Below are 16,920 nucleotides of genomic sequence, written 5' to 3'. Positions count from 1 at the left end.
AGCTCTACGCGCTGAGGAGGCTGATGCAAGGTCCTGACAGCACGCCCAAGGCACCGCTCGGAAATAACTCGAGGCCTCTCCAAGAACTTCACCACAGGACCATACGAACGAACATCGATTTCCGCAAGGTACACACTCCGTCGCTATTTTTTTTTTTTTTTTGCGGCGAAAGCGAGTTCTCCGCGCTGTGATACACACATTTCACGCCATAAACGCGCATACGATTCTGTTTCAGCGGCCGGACGCCAAGTGCCCGACAATGGCGACGGACATGCGATACAAAGGTAACCCGAGCGCTTTTCCACAAGGCAAAGCCCTCGCTCCCCCGCTACCGCATTGTGGCTAAGGCTTTCGATGAGAATTTAAATAGATGACTTTTTCTTTCCAGCCAACACGTGGCGGGACAACGTCGTCTGAACGCCCGCCGCTACCCAGACCCACGAGGATCTGCCGGCGGCGCAGTGGGACGCAGCGGCAGCTTTCAGGCATGGGCCTTCTCGATGTGAGCGGGAATACGAGGCGCGAAGAAAAATTTGGGGATTCACGGGAGAAAGTTATATTTTCTATGGCAGTTACAGGACGAAAACACAAAAAAATTAATAAAAAGAGAGTAAAAAGCTACAAAAAAAGAGGGAAAGAGCAGAACGCGAAACGAATCGACAACGGATGATCCCATGGCACTTTGCACCTTCAAAATGAATCAAGAGTTCCTTTGAGAGATCACTGCTGCATAGGCTCGCCGCGCGGAGCCCGAACCGCGAAACGCAAGATGCCGTCCCGACTCCGGCCCGAGAGAGCACGCGCGCGCGCTAAACTTTGCGCCGATGATTGACGAGTCGGGCCAAACGAACGATCCTCTTTTCGGGTAGGTTATGTCTGTGTTTCGAGCGCAAAAGGTGTGTGTGTGTGTGTGTGTGTAAGAGAGAGATTGAAAGAGAGAGACCTGTTCGTTTGACAGATATTCACCTATATACATAAAGAATAGAGGCTACTGGCTTTGTTGAGGGGACTGAGCGACTGAGAGACGGAACGGCTGCACGCTCGAGGCGCGTCCCTATCATGTACATCGGGGGGCTTCCGAGCTCGTATATAATTACATAGAAGAGTAACGACGACATAATATATATATATATATATATATATATATATATATATATATATGATATTATAATCTTGTGCAATACACGATTCTGTACAGAGAGCATGGAGATAACATTGTGAAACTTACTTTGTTGCGCGTGTTGACGGTGAAAATCAAATAAAATTTCCCGTATCCCTTTCATGCGGACGGCGACTGAGCGACGACGACGCACGAGACGACGACGACGACGTGTATGAAATACACGTGAAAAACTTATATTGTACTACTTATATTGTACGCGAGCGACATGAAAGACTTTTGATCCGAGTGACAGACTTTGTTGTCAATTATTTTGTAGCCATAAGCGACGCGCACGCGCGTGTGCGGGGACATCAATTCTCGAACGTTTTATTAAAAGCAAAATAAATAAAATGATATAAATACATGTATAATCAGTCCGAAAATCGATCAAAATAACGAGAGGGCGAGGAACCGAGCTCGCTGCTTGACATGGTCATGTGTGTTCGCTTGATTTTCCGAGAATTCGATGACGACGACGTAAAATAAGGGGGCGAGGGCGAGAGCGAAAGTCGAGAGAAAGAGAAAAATGAATCGAGTGGAGCGAGCGGCGAGACTCCGTATGTGGAGTGAGAGAGAGAGAGAGAGAGAGAGGGTGAGCGCGAAACGACGAGTTTTATGTAAACTAGATCAATCGGGTGGAACACGTTGTTGGGAACATAGCGTAGTTGACGGACGAATAACCCTGCGCTTTTGTATATACCGTATCTATAGGCGTAAATCTAGGAAAAAATGTATAGAAGAAGAACTAAACTGTATGATGCAAATTGATTTAAAGGAAAGCAAGCGATAACGATTGTGGTTCACGAATAATGATAATAATAAACATAACGTTATATTGTAAATACATCTGTCTCACCTACCCCTTTCTCTTGTTTTCTTCGCAATCCGCGCGACATTCCCCCAGTTCCCCGATCGCTGCAGCGAGGTAAGTCAATCAAAACATTCTGCAAACAGTGCACTACATACGCATAACAATGTAGCGGAGCATTACGAAACTCGAGACTAGGAGCGTTGGCGCAAATTCTAATCCCCGGAAATGTCCTCAGGTGCGAGCCTGCGCACACATCGGTAATCTTCTTAATTCGCACGGCACGACGCGCCCGATGAAATTAAGCCGCGCTTCGCGGTCGAACTTCTGAATTCGATTAAAAACAAACACGCCCGAACGTGCCCGGTATTTTATCTCGGGCCAAAGTTGCGGCACGCTCGCCGCCCGAAATATTTCATAGCACACTTTCCACGCGGCGCTGCAAATATAACACAATCAAAAAGTTTCGACGAAATATTCAAATGTCGGAGGACCTTGGCATTTCGCAAATTATTTGCCGGGGAGTTTGATGTTCTCCATGCAAATTATGCTAACGGCTTGAGCGGATTTGAGGGAGGAGGGCGGGCGACAGCGTGCCGCTGCGCGGACGAGAACTTTGGGGCGCGCACGCGGTGACAGCCAGCGAAACAGCTGGCAAAGTAGGACCATTTGGTATTAATTTGGAGTTAATTCCCCGACGGAGATTAGATGGTGGATACTACTGAGTTGCGTTTAATCAGAAGCCTCGAGGCGCTCTCGCGGCCCTTAAGTTTAACACTTTTACGGCTACGCCTCAACTATCCGTCGACTGAGGGCTCCAGCATCTCGAGACTTGTTCTGAGCGCTGCGAGGCTGTGAGAGCCGCGTCAGCGGGCTACGCTTCTTGCCCTAGTAAACAAATTTAATTATTTTCACTGAAGGAGCAGCCAGTGCTTTCTAACTGCAACTTCCACACTCTAATTGCGCGTGTTATTGTTATTGTCAGGCCCAGAGCTGTTGTCGGAAGCCGAGGTTTGCGACAATCTGTCGGCTTGGTGGTTTCCGTTACTTCTCTAGGTATATGAAGAAATCACATTTTCTGCACTGCGGTCGACATCGCCATCGGAAGAAATCTATCCCTGGAATTAGCATTCATATACATACTCGCAGCTTTGACGCATTTTCATTTCTTTTGAAGAACTTTTAAGTAGGTCGTAAATTCAAGGGAATTAATAAGTTCTGCCTCGTAATAGTAGGGCAGATTTTAATTTGGAAACAGAACTTGCTAATTAATTCATTGTCAAAGTTGTATAGCGTGCTCCGCAGCCAAATGAGAATTTGTTGTTGAAATGGTTATTTGGAACTTGAGTAATGAGCAGTGCATAACTGTTGAGAATAGACGTCTCGTTGCTCACAAATTTTTGTAATTATATCAATATACGAGCGACAAGTGTCTTTGGTGAAGGAACATTTGAACGAATCATCGATTGTAATCAACTCTGTTGTTTTTATGAACAAGAAGTTCGCTTAAAATTGGTGAAGCTGCCGTCACGAAAAATTCAAACAGTCCGTCCATGAAAAAGTTAAACGACCGACAGTTAAAAAGTTTGCATGAAAAAAATAACTGAAAGTGCAAATGAATTCGTCCAAACTTTTAATTCTGCTGAACACGCGAGAGTAATATTTTGCAAAAGTTTATTATTCAATCGATGCTCGATAATAAAGGACTCTTCGGTGGCCCTGTTTTACACGAAAAAGCCAATAATTACAATGCTGAAAACATCTTTATTCCTAGAAAACAAACAGCAGAGAAACATTACGCTGCGCACCGACGCACGGAATTACGAAAAAATTATCGCAGCCATACAAGCACGCAGCGATCCGCACCGCGGCGTGAACAGAAAACCATAAGATGCCATTTAAGATCTTGCAGGCTCAGAGCGTGCGCACATAAAGCTCGGAACGCAGCAGCCGAGGAGCTGCTGATGTAATTTTTTTTCTTGTATAAAAATCGCAACCGTGACGGAAATAATGAAAAACTTTTATCGCGGCGCGGGACGAGCTGTAAATTTTATCCGACGTCGTCCCGTCCTCGGCGCGGCCCAGGGGAGCCCGCTCCTTGATAAAGACGCGGCCGTGGCTGCCGCAAGAGGGCTGAAATGTACTCTGGAATTTCGCTCGCGTGGCCTCGCTCTCTCCCTGATGTCTGCTGACAAAGGGTCGCCTGTACACCGCATTCATTCTTAGTTTGAGCAGGCTCCTTAGCGCGCGACACGCAATAATAAAAGCAGCGTTCAGATTACAGATCGAATTCGCGAAGCTTTTCTACTCTCGGTACAGGGAAATTTTCAGAATCATTTTTTACAAATCACACGCGCGCGACTATTCTGGATAAAGTGGCAGAAAACCACTTATTTTCATAGCTGCTCTACCGGCATCAAAATGAAAAGCAGAAATAGAAAGTATTAAAGCCAGAGGGAGCTTATATAGCTGCTGGAGAAGAAAGACAAATAAAAGCGGTGAGTGCGCGCGGAGAAGGAAGGCGCGAGGGAACGCGCGAAAGTAAAAGTGAAAAGGGGCGAAAATAAAAGCGCAAAGAGATGAAGCGAACGCGCGACCCTTCTCTCTCTTTCTCGGACGCACACACGAACACACACAGACAGACGGAGGAAGAGGGACGATGAGATGCCGGGCAAACATTGTGGACCACTCGAGCCCCTCCTCTTTCTCCAGTGCGCGCGAAAGAGGACAAAGGGCTGACGCTCGAGAGGATGACTCTCTTGCAGTGCTTTATGGAAATTGAGGATGTGATTTCGGCTCTCGACTCCTCGTCTTATCGACCATCTCGTCTGCACGTCTGTACGTCCGCGTCCGGCTGTCTATCTTGCTCTCTCTCTCTCTCTCTCTCTCTCTCTCTCTCTCTCTCTCTCTCTCTCTCTCTCTCTCTCTCTCGCGTGCGATCCTTTGTCGGGGGGTAATAGCGTGTATGTGACCGATGCTGCACCGGCCATTTTTTATTAAGGGCGCACTTTCGAGCCCGATACGCTGCGCACTTTGCTACCGGAACTTCGCTAATGATGCTCGTCGGCGGCCACTTCAGCGCCAGGGAAGAGTCGCTTCGGCGAAATTTTTTGCGGAATAATCGAGCATCGATCCACCCGCCGCCGCCCAGCGTGTTTTCGGAAAGGGGAAATGGATGGTGCGCGATGGGCTGCGATAAAAGGACGCAGATACGCGGAGCAAATGTGTTTTTGAATCTTTGTTTGTTGCTCCATTCGGCTATCCAAACCGTTATCTGGACTGGTTTTCGCGGGAACACAGCGTTGAACTGTTACTTTCGAGCAGTTTTTTTTTTTTTTCAAATAGACTGTCGTTTCTAATCCATGCGTGCTTCGCAAGATGATAAAGTCTCAATGCATTGTTCATAACTAACGATTGAGTTCTATTAAAATTAACTATCATTTGAGTAACGATTTACGATCATCAATAGCTTCAGTCCATATAACGTCAGTGAGTGACATTTCCTTTAGAATATAAAAGAACACGTATATGACATCGAACGGAAATCGATAAATTAATTACGCCGTCGGTCATACCGAATGAGACGACGAAAGAAGTTCTATTCCTCTGGTGTTATTTCATCGAGGAATCCTCATTATTCAAAATTATCCTCATTGTACATCCGAGACGCTTTTGCTGAAACCTACTTTACGACTTAAAGAGCCGATACCCGTGTACACTGTCGGAGCAGTGAATCTCTTTTACCTTGTTTCTAAAGTTTGCGAGTCATAATCAGTTAATGGCTCTCTCCGAACTGCGATCCGATATAAGCTGCAAGAAAACGTCGAACGACGCTATTCTGCTGCGACGAGTCGAGAAAATATCGCAAGGCGAACACGATCGACGATGATTCGGGAAGATCGCGCAGCCGCTTTTCAGCCTCGAGGGACAATTTTCACCGAGCACTCGAATCCCAGCTGAAGCAGTGTAATTAAGCACTATCTTCGCGCGTGGCCGCCGATAAGTAGTTCGCACTTTATACACGCTCACCGAGTACAGGCCAATAGTCGTCGGGGATCGAAAAAGCGAAAAGGGAAGCTCTTGCGTCGGCGTTTGAGCCGCCGAAGGCCGATCGTGACTCGACGACGCGGCCGGGAATTATGGATGCCATTACACCCGCCGCGAAAGATTAGAGCTTCTCGTAATATTTTTATTATGCTCCCCTCGGCCCTTGGCGCACTTACATTACATCTGATGCGACTACCTCTATAGCGACGCGCCTCGGTCGCCTTTGTCTTTTTTCCTCGTCGTCGTCGTCGTCGTCGTCGTCGTCGTCATCGAGAAACTGCGCGGTTAGGACTTATATAACTGCGCCTGCCATTTTCCGCGGCAGTAAATTCATAGGTCGGCGAGCGCGAGCGCGCTGTTCGCGAGTCTTAATAGACAAAAATCCAATTTCGTTCCTCGCTATACGTCTACCCTCCTCCTAGACGTAAAAACACGATGATTGTCTGAGGTCGCCGCAGAGGCGTTTCAGCAGTTGCGGAGCGGAGGGAAAAAGAGGGCTGCGCGAAGTTCGGCTGGAGGATAATTTTATCGGCGTATTATAGAAATAATAAAACTGCGCGCGGGTATAATGAAAAGCGAGACAAAAAGGCGGAGGGAAAAAGATCGACCTATCTGCAGCCAGGGGATATCCGGTTCGCACTGCATTACGCCCTCCACCCCTCGCCCGTACGCTACGTACTACTTCACGGTCGGGTGTCAGACTTTGAGCCCTTGTACCGGGGCGCTTTTGCGCGCAATGCCGCCCGCCGCGAGCCCGATGCCCGCTGCGCGCGAAACTAACAACTGTCGGCGCTATTAATTTCCCCCGTTATGCGCTTCGCTTTTTCTCGCTCTTTCCGACCCCCGGCTACACGCTCTCGGTACATAGGCCTTTTTTGTTTTGGAAAAGTAATCTTGCGCTTTGGAGCGGACTGATGGGCCGAGCGTGTGGCTGTATTTTTGCTGGTCCCCCGGTTTACTGGATGCAGCGCGGATGAGATTGCGAGAAAAGTTGCTCGGCGCCCGCACTGAGTTCGGTGTAAAGCAATATCGTGCGATCGCGCAGCTATAAGTACGAATGTTCCGACGGTTGGGAACTCGAACTCTCGCCGATGAATATGCGAGCCATTATTATTAAATCCAGATCATCGCAATTTGAGAATTAAAAACGGTACTTGGATGTTCGATATTTGATTCCGCTCATATTATTCCATGCATGTCGCTATGGTATTCTGCGAATTTTCACTTCTGACAATTATTCACCCTGGTAGAAACGTTAACGGTTAATAAGCTAAATTTTGGGCACTTAGCTAAGTTGTGGTTAACAATTTAAATGAATAAGAGTTTAAACATTATAAATGCATAGATATACACATTAACTCAAGATAAAACAGAACATTTGCTTGAAATTTGTCAAATGACTGTTACAATCCAGAAATTATAGAAAAATATCTTGCAATCGTGAAAAATCCAAATATTTGTAATAAAACATGCAAACGTTTTAATGCAAGGAAAAAAGGAAAAAACAATTTTTAACTTAAAAATAATACTGTGTTGGTATAATAGACACGCATCACTAAAATATTAGCAATATTTTGCTTTATTATTTTACATTCAAATTTGATAATAATGGTCAACTATACTTAACTTTTTAACGGGTTTTACTCGTTAATTTTCTACCAGGGCAGGTCACGGAGAAATAATACATATTGCGGTATGGAAGAGCGCGAATCGAGAGTTGTAAAAACTTTTACATATATAGGGGAAATTTAATACAATATCTCGCCCGCAAGGCTGCGCTCGAGCGTGTCAAGAAACTGCCCTTTTAAAGCAATTACAAACTAAACTTCGCGTTTTATTATCGCATTTTTTATTGATAAAAACACTTTTACGTGCGGTGAGCCGCGAGGGGGAAAATTTAGAAAGTTTGTCAGGAAAATTTCCAAGAGCTGCCGCTCTCTCCCTCTTTCGAGCAATAGTACACAAAAGCCGGGAGCTTATTATTTAAGAGCTCTCGAATTCAGAGCAAAAATTGCACGCTCGTGATTGGCTTTGCGCTAAGACGTCAAATTGCTTTCCTCCCGCTGCGGCTACGCTTTTTTGCCACTCCGCGGTCGAATCGGCTTAGCTCTCGACAATAGACGCATCCCCGCAAAGATTTTCCATCCTCCTCGATACAACGTATACAACTGCACGAGTAGCATGAGACTCATAATCCGAGATTCAATTTGACTCGAGGATCGTTCGCTGTGTGTTTGCGAACCGATTTTCTCGAAAAACCCTATGGGGGAGGACGAGAGCGACGTTCAAGGACGGATTTATTTCCTCCGCGAATAAAACTATCAACAATGAGTGCCGCGCTCCGCGGATACAAGCCGGGGCTTGATCATCCATAGCGCGCACGTGGACGTACAGAGAAAATAAGAGAAAAGTTCCGAAGAGAAGTTTTCTATTCACTTTAGCACTTAGACTTTGCCGAGAATTCTTTCTTCCGCCATTGGGCTTGTTCATTTGTTCGTCTTGTTCCCCGCCACTTATTTCCGAATTCCTCGAGTAGTTGCGAATGATTTGAATTCCCGATTTGATAACCCGATGCTCTTTCCACTCGGCGGTCCGACTCGGCTCGCGCAGCAAAGTGGGCACGCAGGCGAACAAAGTCATCGGCGCGAGAGCCTTTAATCCGAACGTCGGCATCCGGACGTGCGAAACAGGTGCGTGTACCCCTCCGAGAAAACTAATTTCCAATAAAAGGGACGTGCGCGCGCTCGGAAAAAACAAGCCTCCCTCCGGATTCGCGCGTTGAATTATTCCATCCCTCCCAATCACTATTTCACAGCGGCGGCGCAAACATCGCTCCGGCGGCGCCTCGAATGAAATTTCAATCGGCCTCTCTCCATCTCCTTTCGCAGCGGCAGAAAATACTCGGGCTTTTCTTCCCGCCGTCGGCGCCGCACTGCGCAAAGAAAAGCTTTTTCGTGCAGTAATAAGCGTTCTACGAGATATTGATTATGGGCAAACAGCGCACCCCCTCCCCCCATGCCATTTCCGCAGCCAGTCACTTAGCATTTTTATTAGATTCTCACATTCTGACTCGGCGGCGCTGCATGCTACACGTGTATGCGTATACATATACATAGCTCTCGTTTATTTTTCCCGGCGGCGTGACGTCACGTTCGTCTCGCAGTCGCGCGGGCTTTTTGCATAACCGCGTTAAGACGCGACCCACGGCTACAGCTGTGCGGAGTATTGCATTCGGGCTGCCTCGGAGCGGATGATGCAGTTTTATATTCTCGATGCGCTCCCGGCGGTGCGCCGCGGCTCTTGTATTCGCGTATTCTTGTAGGCGCGTCATCTAAATAACCGACATGAATTCGCCGAGTTATCGAGTAAGAGGGCTGCCGCTGTCGAAATCGCGCGCTCTCTCTCTCTCTCTCTCTCTCTCTCTCTCTCTCTCTCTCTCTCTCTCTCTCTCTCTCTCTCTCTCTCTCTCTCTCTCTCTGTTTAACCCCTCGCGTCCAAATTCAGGCTGGAACAGCGGCAGGGGGCTTTACTTATTGTCGGAGGCTTCTTCTTCTTCTTCTTTGCTTGTTTTTGTTCCTCTTCTTCCGGCGTCTCTGCAGCGCTTCTCTCGAGTGATGCAGTCTAGCTCGCGGCTGATGCGTTTTGGCGTACGCGATCGGGTTGGCTACAGCAAATTGACTCTTTGTTTGAGTCGCGCAGACGAATGGGAATTTCCTTCGCGATCGCTACATGCGCCACTCCGAGCATTTTCTTTTTCCGTTTCGTCGACGAAAAATTATTTGCGGCGTCGTGCGCGAATTTACGATAATTACACCGCTCGAGATATGCGCGTCCGCGCGCGAACATGGAAGGAAAGCGGGAGCGAACATTTTTCATCTTTTCGATTTCCATTTAATGCTCTCGTGTATTAAAGCCGGAGCAATCAAAGCGATAAGGAGAAACGAAGGAAGCGCACGATGTGCCAATATTGAAAAAAGAAAAGTTCCAACGCAAGTATTATACACACTCCAGGAGAGAGGCTTTGAAATATCAAACCGAGATAACAAAAACGTATATAAAAGGAAACTTGAGGTTGCCCTACCCTCTAAGTGAAAATCAATATACTTTTATTGTGTATAGCTGAAAAGAGCTGCTGTTTTATGACGAGACCAACGTGCATGCGCGGAAAATAGCATTCTTCCATTTGGCGAGAAAAGTATACCTAGTTGTTTATCATAAAACGGGGGTCGACAGAGGCTATAGTCGACTAATTAATCAATGCTGTACACTTCGAAAGTTCATATTGCCGTTTCGCGACGAGTAACAAAATATGTTTTCGGGGTATTGTCGTGTTCAACTAACAAGTTAATGTGTTTTGTTGAACTAGATCAAAAGGACAAATGAGCGAACGGGAGAAGGAAAAAAGTAAACAAAGCGCAATTTGATAGGAGAGAAATCCGCTCGAGCATAACAACGTTCCAGTTTCTCCACTGGACAGCAGTCGCATTACACTTTTAATTGCCCGTGCTCGGCAATTGACATGCTTGTTAACTATAAACCATGCAGTTTTTTTGTTTTAACTTTGAATCAATTTCAGTTACAGTTACGGCGGGCGAACGATTGCACGAGTCTCATTCGAAGAAAATATCAAATCACGCGTGGATATTACAATCATTATATTATATGATTGTTCTTGCGTTCCAGATACGCATATATGAGTCATTCTACGAGAAACCAAGTTTTTCGCATGTGTTTGGACATGCAATATGTGAAAAACATGGATAACACCTCCAAATTATGCCAAGAAAAAGTTACAGGCCAATTACTAATTGCTAATAAAAATGCCTTTATTGCGCCCCGGGTAATTTATTACCTGGCCGAGCGAGCATTTTTGCCGGCATAAATGGGCAGCTGAGCCCGAGATCTTGAATTGTAAAAAAAATCGTTGAAAATGGGAAAAAATGCTTAAAAAGCCAGAATTTTCACATTTTTCTTAGATTTTCGGATTTTTGACGATATTTTTTTTTAAATTCAAGATCTCGGGCTCAGCTTATGCCGGAAAAAAATGCTCGTTCGGCCAGGTAAATTATCCGGGGCGCTATAAAGGCTATTTTCTTCGGCAATTAGTAATTGGCCCGTAACTTTTTGTTGGCATAGGGTTTGGAGGTGCTATCCATGTTTTTTGCATATTGTATGCCCAAACGCATGTAAAAAACTTGGTCTGGTCAGTGTGCCCTCAAAATTACAAGAGCTCGATTTTTCGACAGGAAAGTGTCCGACTATTCGCAGAATGATTCATATATACATCGAATTTTCTGTTCGAAGTTTAATCATTTGCTCATCGAATCTTGATTTACATCGAACGGCAGCCCCAGCTCTCGTTAAATAGCCATTTCGGCAAAATCCTCGCGTATACATCTCCGCGGAGCAAACGAAAACGCGGCCGCGTAAAAAATGTAGACGCCCGGAGCCGGGTCAATATTCATTATTCGCGCTCGAAGTCGTGTATCTCTTGGCGCGCAGCCTCGTTACGTCCGAGAAATATCTAAGAAAGCGGGGAATAAATCGAGCGATAGGCGCGCTCGGTTATAAATTTCCGATAGCCGAGTGAAGAGCAAAGGTGCATAGGGCAAGGAAAAGAGCAGAATACGAGATACACTCTCGGGCACGTTCGCGCGATGTTTCATGCGAAACAATCGTCTTCGCGTTATACAAGCGGCTAGCATCGACTGTAAGTGTTGTTGTTCTTGCGAAGATATAAGGAGAACAAGGGTTGATGCCGGACTTATAATTCAGTCGAGTTTAGGTTCGTAATTCAAATATCTTGATTCTCTGGTGCAGTGGAAGAGTGAATTGCGCTACGTTTGCGCATTTATGATTTCTTCGAGGATTTAATTATAAAGGCACGAATCTAAAAACTTTTATAAATAATCATCTTTTATGCGAAGCATTCAATTCTTAAACGATACGTGAGTCGCAAGTGCTGCTTCATAGCACAGTGTAAAGCAGACTTACTATAGGCTACGAACGTTATTGGGGCCTCGTTCGAAGATAGCACAAAACTTTTAGATTTATATACTTTGATTTTTATCACCGACTCTTTAAAACCTGTTTGATAGTTTAGTAGACATGATTTATAAGATCAATGTTTGGTTTTTAATTATTTGAGCGAATAAACAAGTTAGTTTTGAGAACTTTCTTCTCTCCCAACACTTAAACTTTCAATTTCTCTGTTGGCAGCAGTTCACCTACGATACCATAAAACTTTTTTTTTGGGGCCTGCTACCTCTGTGACGGTCGTGTTGTATAACTGCCTTAGACTTTCTCTCTATAAAAATAAGTCCCCAAAAACGCCCATACAGCACATCTTAACCCACAAGTGCTATAAAAGAAGATTATTGCTACACGGCGGGGGACAGCTGTCTTCGGATCTACCGTGTGTCCACCACGAAACTTTCGATAGGCGATATGTAGGTGGAAAAAATTTCCCCAGGAAAAATCATAGTGAAAAAATTTTCAGGCCTTTTTCGGATTTTGCAGCCCATAATGAGGGGACGATAATCCGTTGAGGAAGGGTCGGGGATGAGGCTGCCGGTCAAGGGGCGATAAACTTGACACCCATAAAAAATATAGATCACTAAATTTCTGTATAAACAAATAAATTTAAAATTGACAGACAAAATTTTAATAAATAAAAAATGCCGATTAAAATCAAATTTGAATCACGAAAATCGGATAAGATTTACTCAATGCTTTTACAGCACTAATGCAAAACATTTTCACCATTCACGGTGTGCGTAAGTATTAGTGCTCTAAAAGCATTGAGTAAATCTTATCCGATTTTCGTGATTCAAATTTGATTTTAATCGGCATTTTTTATTTATTAAAATTTTGTCTGTTAATTTTAAATTTATTTATTTATGCAGAAATTTAGTAATCTATATTTTTTATGGGTGTCAAGTTTATTGCCTCTTGACCGGCAGCCTCATCCCCGACCTTTCCTCATTCTGGGCTGTAAAATCCGTAAAAGGTCTAAAAATTTTTTCACTATGATTTTTCCTCGGGAAATTTTTTCCACCTACACATCGCCTATCGAGTTTCGTGGTGGCCACACGGTATACGACGGGCCTCAGGCAGGTTGTTTCAGTTGTTTTATACCGGACAGTTTCTGGTCAGGGATACAATATAGAAGGAGGACGAACGGGGGACTGTGAAAGTCTGCATGATTATTAGATGGGACAATTTCTATTTTTGGCTTGACAGGAGTCCAGGAAAAATGTTCAAATATCTAAAATTCTGACAGGTGTATCGGATTTATACCATGAGTTCCATCAATGAAATATTTATTTTATTTTATTGAAAAAACGATTGCTTTTCAAAGCTCGCACCATGTATTATGCATGCCGCAGCAGAGATGATAATACTTTACAACGTATCTTATGATATTTTTAAACAGCTGAGGGAAATGAAAATTTCATATTTCTCGCGGCATACAAAGGATATCAACGATCACGTGTAACTGCAAAGATAATATTGATAAAAGCCGTTCAACACTTGTCCCTTGAAAGATCATCGATGTACAAGATGCAATGTGTCAAACCCGTTTCGAAGCTGTGCAACTATACCAAACGAGAATTCGTCATCGGGTAGCTCAAGCTCGCTCAAATTCGATGAAACAAACAGATCAGGACGAAGCGTCAAAACGCCAGTTGCAGAGCCAATAATACCGTTGGGTCTTAGTTAATCCAATGCTCAAATCAGGGATCGGGTATGCCTATAGACGGTCGCGCCTCGGTGTAGCTCTACAGTCTATACAGCCTACAGACATACAGCAGCAGTTTGCAGATATCGGATACTCCTTTGCCTCCGCCTCTCCAAGGACTTTGACATGCATAGCTCCTTCGCGACTGTTATGGCATTCCGAGTAGATAACTATACTGTACAATAATATACCGCGTCTACGCGCCTCTCGTCGCCGGCGCGTCGAGCAGTTGACCCGATTGACGAAACTTTTGTCGGCTCCGTAGTGCTGCATGTACGTCGTCGCGTTATAGCGCGTATCTGCATAGCTTTCGCTTCGGATGATACACGAGGTCGCAGGACGATCCAGCGAGCAGCTTCGGCTGACTTTCCACCGCGAGACTGTTTGCACACTCCGCAGATTATAAACTAATGTTTACAGGGTAATGGAGCTCGGCGAGCGAATTGAATTATTTATGCAGCCGAGCTGCCGCGCATAAACACGCGATGCTGGGGAAATTAAAAAATTTGCAATGTGTAAAAAGGAAGATGATGCATTATATCATAGAGCTTGTTAATCAAAATGTAAGGAAGTCGACTGAAGATCACAAAATCTTTACGGGCTGCACGGCTCATCATAAAAATCTCTACGTCGCTAGTATATAGGGTCACATCGTCTTAATCGCAGAGCTTTGCGGGGCCTGTAGTAATTAGCTAAAATTTTAATTAAATTCCCGCCGCCGCCGCTGCTGCTGCTGCTGCCACGCGAGAGGCTCTGATGGAAGGCGTTAAGTAAACCCCCGGGACCGATGTCCGCCCGCGCGTATTCTAAAGTGGATCTCTATAAATCCTCTTCTCTTAGCCGAACTTCTGGTCTCTCTCTCTCTCTCTCTCTCTCTCTCTCTCTCTCTCTCTCTCTCTCTCTCTCTCTCTGTTTTGTCTCCCTCGCGCTCTTTCTCCGCGCGGCCATGCCCGCCGCTTTTCCCTCTTTTTTTCTCGCTTTCTCTCTCGATCTCCCTCGTCGGCAGCGGGGCTTCCGGCCTGGAATTTCCGGCTTAACTTAAGAGCTAATAGCACCGCCAGATCTTGCTTTCCTAGACTTCTTATTCCGCGAGCTATGCTCCGCTCTCGCTCTATATCTCCAGTCCGTTTCTGAGCTTGCATATCTCGGGATTTCGAGAATCGGCCCAGATTTTCGCGGGCTATCGTACGTTTGTTACGTAGTATATTAGCTGGCTGCTATCGCGATGCGCGTGCGACCCTGTCGGATATGATCCCGAAAGCAAAAAACGCAAGGCGGAAAAATCCGCGAGCTTGACTGCGAGCATCGCAGTAGGTGAGCTAGGCCGGTACGAGGACAGGCCGGTACGAGGACAAGCCGGTACGGGGACAGAAGGGTACGGGCTCACCGAAGTCATGGACTCACCCAAGTCACCGAACCTCGAATCACCCATGAGGCCGCCCGAGCGCACTGCTACATGTACCCTCCGCTAAGCTACTTCGCTTGCAGGTTGCGCGACTCAATGATGATTACATATAAACAACAACGACGTGGTCGTGGATTTCTTAAAAAACTTATCAACAAACTTCCCATTGAACTTCATATGCCAGGATATCAATACTGTGGACCAGGTACCAAGTTAGCTAAACGTCTTGCTCGAGGTGATTCAGGAATTAATCCGTTGGATAAAGCTTGTAAGGAGCACGATATATTCTATTCGCAAAATCGCGAAAACGTTGAAGCTGGACACGTTGCTGATAAAGTATTGGCTAACAAAGCTTGGCAAAGAGTTTTGGAAAAGGATTCAAATATTAGTGAAAAAGCAGCTGCGTACGCCATAACTAACGCTAGGAACTTAAAATCAAACCTTGGAATGGGAATGAAGTCTCGCACTACACTCAGAAATGTAGTGAAGGCTGCTTCAAAATCAGTTGTACCAAGCAAATGTGCTAATAAAGTTATTCTTTCTGCTTTAAAAGGTGCTCGCAAAATGGTTAAGAAGGTTGGTGGTAAGAAACATATTATAGTTCCTCGAATATTACCAGTTCCATCTAAGATAGGTGGTTTCCTACCATTTCTTGTTCCCATATTTGCTGGTCTTAGTGCAACTGGTGCATTAGCATGTGGTGCTGCTGGAATAGCTAAGGCTGTTAATGATGCTAAAGCTGCCAAACTTAGATTGGAAGAGAGTCAGAGACATAATCAAAAGATGGAAGAGATTGCACTTGGTAAAGGACTCTACTTAAAACCTCACAAGAAGGGATTAGGTCTTCATCTGAAGCTTGGAAATGGATTGAGAAAAAAAGATCCTCGAAGTAAGATTGCCTGAGAGAGCTCTAACAGATTTTGATCTTCTAAAGTATGCTAAAATTATGAAGATCTCGAACTTTCGTGGTGTATTTATGCGTGATTCATTACCGATAAAAGGCCCGCATTACAATGAATCAGCCGTAGTAAATTTGGATGATACTCGTGACCCTGGTACGTATTGGGTTGCATACCGTAAGCGCGGTCCAAATGTAATTTACTTCGATAGTTTTGGTGATCTTCAACTTCCATTAGAATTACTACTTTATCTGGGTGTTAATGAAGTAAAATATAATCATGAAAGATATCAAGATTATAATACATTCAATTGTGGTCATCTTTGTCTCAAGTTTTTGAGTGGAAGCCTATATAAGAAGATAAAAAAATAGTTGACAAGTCATTATCAGTTTACTATCATGGAGGATTCATTAACTCTGAGTCTCTCTGCTACAACTTCTATATTTGAAGCTCAATACTTTCCTCCTATTGAACTATCTCCAAATAAAAATTACGTTCTCGGATTAGTTGAATTGCTCACATTTAACTCAATTCCTAATATAGATACAGACAATAACAAGTTCTACGTAGGTGAGGAGATAATTTACTTACCGACAGGTAGCGATGAAATTGAAGATATAGAAAATTATCTTCATGATACATTAGTTTTGAAACGTATATCAATATCTCTCAAACCCAACAATAACACTATTCGCAGTGTAATTCAGTGTAGTCATACCATTGATTTTCGTCCGTGAGATTCGATTGCTCAACTACTAGGCTTCACACAACGCATTCTTGAAGCTAACATTATTCATAACTCCGATCTACCAGTGTCTATTATCAAGGTTAACGCTCTACGAGTCGAGTGTAGCAATA

At 44.7% G+C, this 16,920-nt stretch overlaps 1 protein-coding gene across 2 annotated transcripts in view; it reads left to right on the top strand.

Moving 5' to 3' along the window:
• The window catches only part of LOC100120246 (carbonic anhydrase-related protein 10), a 113,423-nt gene extending 111,415 nt beyond the window's left edge, over positions 1 to 2,008 (top strand). The window contains exons 8-10 of one of the 2 annotated variants that reach the window (XM_001603857.6): positions 3 to 128; positions 236 to 284; positions 389 to 2,008. In XM_001603857.6, coding sequence (XP_001603907.3) covers positions 3 to 128; positions 236 to 284; positions 389 to 417 — 204 coding nt within the window. In that variant the 3' untranslated portion in view covers positions 418 to 2,008. Of the gene's footprint in view, positions 1 to 2; positions 129 to 235; positions 285 to 370 lie in introns of both variants that reach the window. The other variant, XM_008212863.4, reaches the window with a different exon arrangement.
• Positions 2,009 to 16,920: the final 14,912 nt, after the last annotated feature.

The sequence above is a fragment of the Nasonia vitripennis genome (assembly GCF_009193385.2).
Source record: "Nasonia vitripennis strain AsymCx chromosome 2 unlocalized genomic scaffold, Nvit_psr_1.1 chr2_random0010, whole genome shotgun sequence".
Lineage (NCBI taxonomy): Eukaryota > Metazoa > Arthropoda > Insecta > Hymenoptera > Pteromalidae > Nasonia > Nasonia vitripennis.
Note: the sequence above shows the minus strand (reverse complement) of the source record. Positions and strands in the feature narration are given on the sequence as shown.